This window comes from Acartia tonsa, chromosome 5 (genome assembly GCF_053477335.1).
Source record: "Acartia tonsa isolate MP-2025a chromosome 5, ASM5347733v1, whole genome shotgun sequence".
Lineage (NCBI taxonomy): Eukaryota > Metazoa > Arthropoda > Copepoda > Calanoida > Acartiidae > Acartia > Acartia tonsa.
The window spans coordinates 37,697,026-37,710,105 of record NC_137264.1 but is presented as its reverse complement, the minus strand read 5'-3'; the positions used below and the strand labels follow the sequence as shown (position 1 = coordinate 37,710,105).

At 32.9% G+C, this 13,080-nt stretch overlaps 1 protein-coding gene across 1 annotated transcript in view; it reads left to right on the top strand.

Moving 5' to 3' along the window:
- LOC145320012 (uncharacterized) overlaps positions 1-13,080 on the top strand; it is a 75,448-nt gene that overhangs the window by 52,977 nt on the left and 9,391 nt on the right. Inside the window, exons 6-7 of the mRNA XM_080162453.1 lie at positions 9,770-9,828; positions 12,958-12,976. Coding sequence (XP_080018579.1) covers positions 9,770-9,828; positions 12,958-12,976 — 78 coding nt within the window. The remainder of the gene's footprint in view (positions 1-9,769; positions 9,829-12,957; positions 12,977-13,080) is intronic.

Genomic DNA, 13,080 nt, shown 5'->3' with positions numbered 1-13,080 from the left:
AAAAGCGGGTTTAAATTTGAGGCTTAAGCGCAGCTGACGAGCCCTAGAAAAAATGAACAAAATGATGCACCGCTTAAATTACATGTTAATTAAGGAAGAGAATCTTCATAGGGAACTTTAGAAGATTATTTCAGACAATGGCCGAGAAAATTATGTTTAATGATTATAGACAGACAGGCGAGTTAAGTTGTAGAGTAGATTTCTAATATTAATCCAGTATTCTACCTACAGTATTAGCAGAGAAAATCAATTTTCATTACATTATGCCCAAAAGCATTACCGATAGACAAACGGACAATCAGCCATCCATCTTATATAACAACCGATTACAAACTATATCCCTCAAAACATTACGAACTAACGAATAGACAGACAGACAAAGAGGAATATAGATTAGTAATTGCCATTTATTTTACAGTAAACAATAATTTCATAAAAATTTATGGAACAATTTTAATTTTAGCAAGGCTACTTTACAATTCACTTTATCTGTTCGAGTCCATCAGTCCGTAACGCTATGGGGGAAGTGTGATTTTCAACGCTGCTACTCAAGATAGACGGCTAAAATTTTTAGTGAAGATTCCCTATACATTTAAGCATCTAGTATACAAATTTTTATGTCCACCGGTCTGCTAGTCATGCTACGAATTATGGGTATGTTTCTTTCGTAGCAAAGCCGCTTAAAGGGCGTTTCTTCGTTTTTTTCACTGTAGCTTTTCTCCTATTTCTAGCCCCTGCAGGGGGCTCTAACCCTTCGGAGCCAATTGCCTAACCCTGTGGGCAAACCCAATCTAACCTAACCTGAATAACCTATCAAAAGACAATTAAAAATACGACGAATCTCCCCTTAAGAGGCGTTGTCACGAATGGGAATATACCCAAAATAAATTATAAATAATAAGAAATAAAAAAACTTGATAAAGTTTGACATTTTTTCTCCAATATATTTATATTCTTGACTTTAACAAATGCTCTTTAAATTCATTTTGTGCTTCGCAAATTATGGATATTGTCATCCTTGTTTTTATTCTTTCCTAAAACTGAAATCTTCTCCTAAAGTCAGTAAAATTAGTTTAATTACTTTACTAAACGAAGCTATAATAGGCTCATATCTTACTGTAATTCCATTGTTTAAAATTACCTTAAGAATAAACTTAAAACTGCATGCATTTGTAAAGAATTTTGCGCCCGTCCACAAAAGGTTATATATGGTTGCAAATTTTACAAGAACCCAAGTTTTCTTAGCAGCAAAGCATATTTAATACCCAAACTTATAAAAATTCTCCTTTGTTATTAAAGTTAAAAATCCGCGAATTTAGTGTAAAACGTAACGCATCCGCACGTTGGCGGGAAGGTGGAAGGGCCGAATCTGAGCCTAAAATACGTGATAACTAAAGACGTTGAAAATTATAGCCAATTCTGTTTTACAAGATGCGTAATATTATACAGTTAATGTAGGTTTTTTAGGGTTTTTTTTCATTGGGCGATTTCTTTTGTGGGATGAAGGTACCCGCGTTTTTGAATACATAAACACTTTCCCTTTAGACCTATAAGAAGCTTCGCACAGACATACTTACTCACATCTTGTTCAAAGAGAGATGACAAGAGGAGTGTTCAAACGTTTTAACCACTAATTTTAATAAACAGAAGGGGTAATTTTAGGGTTGTAAATCAATTTATCGGCCATTGTCTTATTTAGATCCTTGCATCTTGTTACTTTTATATAATAACATACGGAAAGGCCTTAGATGTAGAAAAGTTCCGTATTTAAAAATGCAAACAATGCTTTTCAGTGCTTTTTATTCTTCTGTTGCACACAAAAACACACACAACTCCACTTATTCCCCACACCCTTACACATACACACACTCACATACGCACACAGAGCCCAAACATACAAACAATTTAACAAATATGTACTTAAAATCACAAGATTTGTTTCTATGATACAAAGTAGCTTTATGTCTGTCCGTCCGTCCGTCCGTCTGTCCGTCCGTCTGTCCGTCCGTCTGTCCGTCCGTCTGTCCGTCCGTCTGTCCGTCCGTCTGTCCGTCCGTCTGTCCGTCCGTCTGTCCGTCCGTCTGTCCGTCCGTCTGTCCGTCCGTCTGTCCGTCCGTCTGTCCGTCCGTCTGTCCGTCCGTCTGTCCGTCCGTCTGTCCGTCCGTCCTTCTGTCTGTCCCTTAAGATCTCGATAACCACTGAACCTACTACTCTTCAGGAAATATACCTACTGGTCCTCTAGTGGTTTTAGGCTATTTTCTTTGGGGGTGGGACAACCACAACCACCCCCCCCAAAAAAAATACCCCTCCATTTTTTAGGCAATTAATTTAAGATAAATGCAAAACACCCCCCACTCCAAAAAAAAGAATAAAAACCCCCCTAATTTTTTAGGCAGGTAATTAAAAATTTGGTGGTCGCACCACCACTGGTTCTTAATTTTTTTTACCTCTATTTTTGAAATAAACTATAAAAATGGTTTTGGAGAACTGTTTATTAGAAGAAAGGTGAAAAGAAACAGGAATAAGGTAGATTTGTACAGTACTAGCCATTATTGTTATTTTTATTACAGGTTAATTACTGCAGCACTTACAGCAAACATGATATATCAATTAATTATAATTGGTATTTAACATATACAATTCCAAAGTACAAATATCCAGTTAGACACTGATTCTAAAATTTGCACTAATACTTGCTTGTAAACATATCTTTTTTTTAATTTTGTTAATTAACCTGTTATAAAATTTTTTTATTTTAAGAACTTGAGAATTTACAGAATATAATTGTACAAAAGTGTACCATACTTTTGTTGGCAATTTCTTAAAGTTCCTTTTTAAGCATAGAAAACCGTAAGTTTGAACGATAAAGTAAAAATAAGGGAGGAGGGTTAGTTTTTCGTTGGTTCATTACTTACTTTAGATCATTTTATTCATTTTAAAAATAAGGAGGATTTATCAGTGCTCGATAGGCAGTTTTGAGGAAAGCACCAGTTTGATTGTCATAGAGCACAGATACTCTATATTTAGATTTTGTCTGTATAACTGTCTACACATTCAATAGACTTGAAAATTGTCATTCACGCATACAATTTGAATTACACACACCCGTAAAGACTGGTACACAGCCCACCATAATAACACGTGTACTATCAGCTATGCTAACAATTTTCGGTATTGTCAGTATTCATTTGTTTTTATTTAGACTTTTTCTTTTGGACATAATAGTTCTTGTTAGTTATAGTTGTAAGAAAAATCTGGGTAAGATCTAATTATAAATCTAATTACGACTCCAGTTTTTTTTTCATTTTTTAAGCAGAGCAGTGTAGCTATTCTATTATTCCAAATGTCCTTCTGTCCGTTAAACCGTATTATATGTTTTTTGGGGATATTTAAAAAAAAAAATTATGATTAATTCGCATCTACTCTTCAAATTTCGAGTACGTCGGTCTGTCTGTCCTTTTCTAAAGTTGTTTTTAGTTGTTCTAAAAATCCTTGATCTACAACTTACCATGCATGACATTGACCATCTGTCAGTCTGACCCACGAACAATGAGCATTACTTTTTTTTGTGTTGTCTAGGGTAGTGTGTAAGGGTGTAGGGGATGGGAGTTGGCACCTAGGGGTGTGTTTTCACCCTCCTTCATTTTAGGGTTAGATACAACCCCCTCTGCACGCCTCTGGCTGCTACTAAAGATGGACAGCAGAAATGTTTTTGTCTTTTCTGTATACTAACCCCCTTAACCCATTAAGATCTACATTTTGGAGAAGCTTCACATAGCTCCGCCTCCCAGGACCAGGGGCGTCAAAGCTTTTTTATTTAGGGAGGGGGGGGGGGTAAAAACCACTCACCCCTTACTTGGACGTCCTTGCCCAGAACGGTGTTTATAAATTAAAGTTTTGGTACTGTTATAGGTTATTTTTTTGCCTCTATTTCTCTCTTTAGAATACAGAGCCCCTAGCCGCTAAAGGTTAAACCACTTTGTTTACAGTATATTACAATATGGATTCTTTACTCTTATTTCTCTGTGAAATTAAATTGTTTTCTGAAATCTCTAAATAGATTTCACTTATAAAAGAAAATTAAATTGTCCGTTTGTTTTATCAGCTTTCTTGCTATCACTTTTATACTTCCGAGATTCGCTACTTATAGATATTGTCATCCTTTTTTGTTTTGTTTATTGTTAACTTAATTTATTTTTACAATCGCAAGTAGAACAAGACAAAATAATAAAAACAAGGACAATTATATTTATGAGAAGCGCAGCAATAACACTATATTCATTGATACGGCCCAGTTTTCGATAGAACTGAAACAATTCTCTGCATTTACCATACGACAGTGGAACCCCTTGTTTATATCATATATTCATTTTTCTTGCATCATTTCCAAAAAAAATTGCAACTTCCATTATAAGTAAATCACATAATAAAGTCTCAGCTGTAGCATTATTAAGAGACATTTTATAGAGCATTTGCTCTATAATAAAAGAATCTTCATATAAATATTATGCCTTCTATTCTAAACAGCAACCACGAAAATTGCATTCCTGCATAAAAATTCATTCATCTTAATAACAAAACAAAACAAAACGGATTTATCATATCTTCGATCTTACACCAGATTATCATGTACTCTAATAAAGTCAAACTTGTAGCGGGCCAAAATTGTGACCTCCCCTGCTCCCAACCCACTTCAATTTACCCCATCCTCTCCCCTCCTACTGGATGAACTAACTGGCTAATAAATGACAGGAGAAATAACAACCTAAAATGACGACAATTATCCCTTGTTAAATAATATCCACCACGTATATTCTACATCCATTATTACATGCAAGATAATGTTAGTCTACATTAATCTATGGAAAGTGCATATAATATTGATTATGCATAAAATGATAATATATGTTTAAACCAACCAAAGTATAATTGCAAAAAAATCTTTAAATTTAAAAATTGCTAGCTGCGCCTCTATCCTCTAAAGCAAACTTATCTTCCCTGAAATAAAAAATCTACCTACCCACACCGATCCAATTGTTAACTTGATCTGACAGACAGACTAACATACATCCTTTTTCAGGATATTTTTCAAGTTTATATTGAATACTATAAATATACACATGTGCAAAAATTTTCAAGGAATTTGCAGTCTAATGACAATATGCATTGAAAAACTGCTATAGGAAAGATAAAAAAGATTTATTAAGTATTTAAAATCTTTTTACATTTATTAGCGGCTTCGCCTTTTAACGATTCACAAAGCTTCACCCCTACCCTTCCTACCTAAAAATAGGATAAAACCTACCTTTTCTTAAACAAAATCATACAGTCAAAGATATCATCTACGGTATGTTAAGTAACAAAGCTGTGTTGTCTTTGTCTGTAATCATCCTTGTTAATTGCATTTCTGCATATACTTAACATATATAACTTAATAAACCCCGAACAAACATATTATGCAAATCTGAATTTTCAAAATAGCAGCTTTATTATTCATTTAGGATGATTTTACAATAAATATGAAATTTAGATGCCTCTTTTGGTTAAAAAATTCCACTGTTATTTTTTAAATAATCAGCACCAATAAAGCACAAGATATCAAAAACAGCATTTCTGGGTAATACTGGTGAACAAATATATTATGCAAATCCAAAACAAAGCAACAAAAAAAAAGGTTTTTTGGCACTTTTCTCCTCTTTTAAAGATTGATTATGATAAAATAATAATTTTTTAAGGGATTTATGCATTAATTATTATTAAATATAGTGTAAGCTAGAAATTAATGATTTTTCTAAATAAGAAATAATTGAGAAAAAAAAAATTCGATCTCTATCACTTTAGAGGACAGCTGCTGACCCCCAGTCTTATGGATGAACCTAAATACATGTTAAAGATAAAAGTTACTCTGAAAATTTTACAAAAATGTTTTTTGGAGTGTTGAAAAAATCAATTTTAAAATCTTGATTTTGAGGATGATGACCTTTAAGATGCCCCTATTGGTGGTGATGGTGAGCCAAATGTTATCAAAGTGCATGTCCATGATGACAACTTATATATTAAACTATAATCCAATTTTTGTTGTTATAGCATCCTCCAGCCCAGCATTATTAAAAAAGAAAAGAATTGCAATTTTATTTACTTCAATTCATAAGGTGAATACTGTAGTTTTTAGAAGATGGTTATATTTCTTGTCGGAAGGCTCCATTGGAGGATGCTATGACTACAGAAAATGGTACATAGGTTAATAGACAAGTTGTTGTAATGGGCATGTACTTAGATAACTTTTGGCTCACCATCACCACCAACAGGAGCATCTGAAAGGTCATCATCCTCAAAATCAAGATTTTAAAATGAATTTTTTTAACACATAAAAAAACATTTTTGTATACTTTTCAGGGTAATTTTTATCTTTAACATGTATTTAGGTTCATCCATAAGACTGGGGGTCAGCAGCTGTCCTCTAAAGTGATAGGGATCGAATTTATTTTTTTCAATCATTTCTTATTTAGAAAAATCATTAATTTCTACCTTATACTATATTTCATAATATTTAATGCATAAATCCCTTACAAAAAAATATTGTTTTATCATAATCAATCTTTAAAAGAGGAGAAAAGTGCCAAAAAACCTTTTTTTTGTTGCTTTGTTTTGGATTTGCATAATATATTTGTTCACCAGTATTACCCCCAAATGTTGTTTTTGAGATCTTGTGCTTTATTGGTGCTGATTAATTAAAAAATAACAGTGGAATTTTGTAACCAAAAGAGGCATCTACATTTCATATTTATTGTAAAATCATTCTAAATGAATAATAAAGCTGCTATTTTGAAAATTCAGAATTGCATAATATGTTTGTTGGGGGTTTATATTTAACATGTACCTTTTATATGTAAAATTAAGAAAGCATGTACTTTACAATTTATTACTTGTAGTTCATCTTTTTCTTGCATTTAAAGGCAGGGACAAGACAATGACCGATAAATCCTTGTACATCCCCCATGATGACAGACAAAATTACTTCTTCTACATATTACAATTTGTGGTTGAAACTTTAGGACACTCAACTTATTGAACTAACCAACCAGAGTTGTTAAGCCAACAAAGTGCGCGACGTCATCATAAAACTTTATGGACTAGCATAATAAACAACCCAATGTCCCCTCCTCCATGATTCAAAGGAGTACAAGGACAGATATGTCCATAAGTAGCCCAGCAATAACAAGTATAGGAAAATAAAGTTGAAATATAAATCTGCGAAAAAATAAAAGTGTTTAAAATATAATTAAGATTAAAAAGTGAAAACTTGAAAATTTAAATCGTATAAATCTAACCGTAAGCTACTTTTTAATAAGATGCTTAATATTGACATGCTTACAGAGATGCTTCGCTTACAAATTTATCGAATCGTCTAACTAACCTAATTGTTACTTGAATCATTATTAAGAAAGGAAAGACAAGATTATAATATGCTAAAATTCGGAACTGTCCGGCCTTACGGACGGGCCGACTTTAAATGTATAACACCTTGGCTTTCTAAAAAGTTTATTTATTTATAGTTGCCTTATCTTGTTAGATGCCAATCCGTATTTTTCTCAAGTTTTATACATTGGTAGGTTAGCATACAAACACGCAAATATTTGTGAACTAGCAGTTACGCCCCTAGCCTTTTTAGGTTATAAAACTTCTCTTGACTTCACTGCAAAGGATAACCATATGTGTCCGCAGTAACTAATTTTTTAGTATTTGTGTTAATCAAAGTAATAAGATTTTTTTGTCTGTAACGAAGGATCTCGCCGATATTATTCTCCTTTACAGTGAAGCTTATTATAGTTTCTGATGTGGTTTTTGGCTATTTTAATTTACATATACGTTTTGGGTATGGTTTTAAGCAGTTTTTCTTCCCTTTCATATCTCTTCAAATATAGAGCCCCTAGATGTTAGGCGCCAAGCAACTAGTAAACAAATAAAGTAACAGACAACCAACCATTATTTGCACGACCATTTTCTGGAAGTCCACGACACAGTAACACTAGGTCCAGCAACCACGGATAACTAAGGGAAGGATTTTTAAACACCAGTTTTATTGGGTAAATTAACAGACAACCAACCCTTATTTGCACGACCCTTTTCTGTAGGTCCTAAATGTGCATAGCAATGCTGCTGTCCATGACACTGTAACAGCAGGCCAACTGGCCAAGCCTCTAAGGGAAACATGTTTAAACACCAGGGGTATCGGCTAAAGTAACAGACAACCAACCTTTTAATTTACACAACCCTTGCTTAGAAGTTTTAACTGTGCAAGTTGAAGCCCTTCATAAAGCCTATATGACGTCATACAATACAAATGACTATAAAAAGATTCGTGTATGTTAATAAAATGTTTATTGGCCAAGGTATTTCTCCTACTCTTACTATGCCTATAAAAGCAAGAAGCAGAGGATACTAGTTTAACGTTTCTAAACCAGACTTTGTTGTTGCATTTTTATAACACACCAACAACATATATATATATAAAAGTTTTCATTTAATTATGAAAGATGGTATAATTTAACTCAGTTCTGTAAAAGGTTTTCATAATTTTTACACTACCATACACAGACAGACAGACAGCCAAGGACAGAGAAAAATCTTCACAGATTTTTGAAAGCGAAGTTTTTTTTGTAATTTTGCTCTGTACGTACGTAAATGTCATATTAATGATGTTTGAAATGTCCTATCGATTTCAAACTTTGGGTGATGATTCCTGTAAGTTTGATTTATGATTAATGATATACAAAATTGCCTCTTCTGTAGATTAAAATTAATGGTTGAAAAATTTGAAAACTATTAGCTATGAACCAACCATTAAAATTCAAGAATGATAAGAAATTTAATGAACTTTAAATTGATATACAATTTCAATGATGATAAACAAAATTTCTCCCTTCTAAAGATTAAAATTAAGGATTTAAAAGTTAGGACACTGCTAGTTTGAAAACATCTATACAAAATTCAATAAAAGTACCCCAAGTTTACGAATAATAGAAAACTTTGGGTACCTGTATAATTTCCTCTCTGATAACTAGAGCCGTTTGTCTTACACGAATGATAAACTATCATGAAATATTTAATTAATAAAAATGTTGTTTTAAAATGCTCTACTGTTTCTATAAAAATTTTATTCGTTTTTGTGAAAAACATTTTTAAAATTACTGAAAATTTTCCTTGTTGAAAACAATAGGTTCATTTTGAAGCATTTTTTAATATTAATTTTCTTTCATCTACGCAATCAATTTGCAAGATTTCTATTTTTCTGCAGTACTACTTTACCATTGTTAAAGGACTTTTAGTTTTTTTGCTTAATTATTATTTACTCACGGTTGCGCCTCAAAACAATTTTAGACGATTTGATGAAGCACAGAAAAATAGCCTAAAACCATCCTAAGAACCAAATTAGATAGCCTAAAACCACCTAAGGAACCACGTAAAGCTTCCATAAAGTAAAGGACTAAACTATGATGTAAATTTAAAGGTTGCTATGAGTTATTAATGAGTGTTAATTGAAAATCAATAAATCACAGAAAATCACAAAACCTTTAGGAAAAACTTATATTTTTGTGTTTTTGAAGCATGACCGATATACGAGCAGACAAGGAACTGGTTGCTCATTGGTAAAGGAAATCTTCACTAAAAATTTCAACTGTCTATCCTAAATAGCAACTAAGAAAATCACAATTCCCCCATAGCAGAAAGTGTTACACATATTTTTCTTTTAATTTTCTTTATTTAGTCACACCAGAATAGCAATCCACAAGGCTGGGATCTGTTGGTAAATTGGGTTGTTAACAGGTAATAATTCTATTCTATAAAGTATAATTATGTATTTGTGTGACTCTGTCTGACTCTGTGGGTGTACAACAGTTCTTGCGCGTCGTTACTGTTAGACTTTAATGGTCCTTAACCAATAATTAAAATTGTCAAGAAAATAGAGTAAGCTCGTAATTTGCTCACCCCGTACCTCAAGCGTAGTGTATTTGCTCTTTAATTGGCGCATCCTGTATCTTACAGCGTAGTCTTTGCTCTTTATTTATGCATCCTGTATCTTGCAGCTTAGTCTTTGCTCTTTATTTATGCACCCTGTATCTTGCAGCGTAGTCTTTACTCTTTATTTATGCACAATGTATAACTTGCTGAGTAGTCTTTGCTGTTTATTATGCGGTCTCTTTAATTTGCTGAGTATTCTTGCTCTTTATTTGTAGCACCCTGTATCTTGCAGCGTAGTCTTTACTCTTTATTTATGCACCCTGTATAACTTGCTGTGTAGTCTTTGGTTTTTATTTGGTGCACCCTGTATCTTTCTGAGTAGTCTTTGCTGTTTATTATGCAGTCTCTATAATTTGCTGAGTATTCTTGCTCTTTATTTGTAGCATCCTGTATCTTACTGCGTAGTCTTTACTCTTTATTTACGCACCCTGTATAACTTGCTATGTGGTCTTTGGTTTTTATTTGGCGCACCCTGTATCTTTCTGCGTAGTCTTTGCTGTTTATTATGCGGTTTCTATAATTTGCTGAGTATTCTTGCTCTTTATTTGTAGCATCCTGTATCTTACAGCGTAGTCTTTACTCTTTATTTACGCACCCTGTATAACTTGCTATGTAGTCTTTGGTTTTTATTTGGCGCACCCTGTATCTTTCTGCGTAGTCTTTGCTGTTTATTATGCGGTTTCTATAATTTGCTGAGTATTCTTGCTCTTTATTTGTAGCATCCTGTATCTTACAGCGTAGTCTTTACTCTTTATTTACGCACCCTGTATAACTTGCTATGTAGTCTTTGGTTTTTATTTGGCTACACTATGTATCTTGCTGCTTAGATGATAGCCATTTAGAATAACCAAACCTTTATTTTGATTTGTGGCTAGTCTACAAGTCTAGATTAATTCTACGCCCTGACTAACGTTCAGAAGGAGGTACGAACTTGCACTAATAAGAGAGTAGGTTTGCTACTAATAATTAATGTTTCATTATCTTCATTTGTCTGAATCATTGAGATGAATCAATATTCATGTTGTGCCTTGGCTTTACACAAAAAAATGCCTTCAAAGCATATTCAGTAAACGTTGAGCCATTCATAGTTTTAGCAGTGCATCTTCTCTGAATTTAGTGTATGTCTACATAAATTAACCCGGATATAATTTTTGGCTAAACAGAAATGTCCAATTGATGTGAAACCTCGAATGATAACTCCTGTAACAAAAAAATTATAATCTCTAAAACGTAGCAACTCTATATTATAACCATCCCAAGAAAGTCCGTAACTTTACAAAGTGTCTCAAAAATCAGCCATGTGACGTCATAAAATTAGGGAGATGAGAGAAGTAGGAAAGAAAGAGATGGATAATTCCTCAGTTTTATGACGCCAAATGGCTATTTTTGAGACACTTTGTAAAGTTACGAAAGTCCTTTATATGATTGTTGATTGTTAGCCAAACCATGGTAAAGGGGGGGGGGGGCGGTTTAATGCAACCATCTCGTAATCAATGATTTAATGGCACTTAGAATTCAAATTTCGATCTGAAATTTTGCATAAGTAATCCTTGGTAGGTCTATTTTCCCTAAATCGAACAAAAAGTTGGAAAAGTAACAGCTAACGGCTGTGGCGGCTTAGCCTTTTTGCCATTTTTTTGCTATCTTCAGGGCAAATTAGTCACGAAACCTATCTCCACATAATACTCTTTGCCGCTCCAAAACGTTATTAAATGGTTCTAGCCGGTAGCTGTGGTACTAGAAATTTTAAAAAATGGTCATTGCTTTCATTTAACATGAATTAATCCAAAAATATGTTTTAAAAAGTTGATTCCTACGTAATTAATGATGAATTTGCCCTGAAAATAGGCAAAAAACGACTAAACGGCCAGCCAGCCGTTACTTTTCCAACTTTTTGTTCGATTTAGGGAAAATAGACCTACCAAAGATTACTCATACAAAATTTTACATCGAAATTCGAATTCTAAGTGCCATTTACTCATTGATTACGAGATGGTGACATTAACCCCCCCCCCCCCTTGTAAAATTTATTTTATTATGATTTTTAGTACTATCACGTAAAGTGTTAGAAGCGTAGCCTCTCCTTAATTACGTTGTAAAAGTTACGTCCACTTTAAGCATTATGAATTTTAGGCAATTTTACGACATATTAACATTAAACTCCTACAAATACAGTGTGTTTTTTTTATGAGCACTTTTTTGAAAGCAATTTTACCCCACTTATAGTTATCAGAATTTAATGATTAATGGCTTATTTTCTTCGTTTTTTAAGGGAAATTATGAAACAACCAAAAAAAATTACAGTTTTTGTTGGAAAAGTACAGTAAAGTTGAAAATTAAAAACTTAGGTGTCAACATCTAAAAATGGTTTTAGCGCATTTTTCTTATGTTCAAATATTCTACCTTTTGCAAGAATGGCTGCAAAACGCTTCAAAGTTGAGATATAGAGCTATAAATTTATACAGATACTATTGGGGACATGTACTAGAATAGGTCAAGTTTGAAGGCCATATCTCAATCAGAGAGAAAGTACTGGCCCCCCAAAGTCGACTACTGAAAATCCAATTTTGAGCATAAGAAAAATGCGCTAAAACCATTTTTAGATGTTGTCACCTAAGTTTTTAATTTTCAACTTTACTGTACTTTTTCAACAAAAACTGTAATTTTTTTTGGTTGTTTCATAATTTCCCTTAAAAAACGAAGAAAATAAGCCATTAATCATTAAATTCTGATAACTATAAGTGGGGTAAAATTGCTTTCAAAAAAGTGCTCATAAAAAAAACACACTGTACTTAGTTTCTTCAATGCAATTTTAAAAGCGTTCTTCTTTCAAATTTTTCAATGTTTGTTTGTAGAGGAGAACCATAATGGTTCAGCGATTACTTTTATATAAGGATTTCACAGCAACCAACTAAATTTATTTTTTAATTTCAGAGTTCAGTTGAGAAAAAAGGAATAAAGTGTGAAATATTTGAATTTACATAAATCTTTAGAAAGTTAAAAACTTAAAATTGTTGTTTTTCGTAAGTTCTAGTTTTTTTTAATAAAAACAAGGAT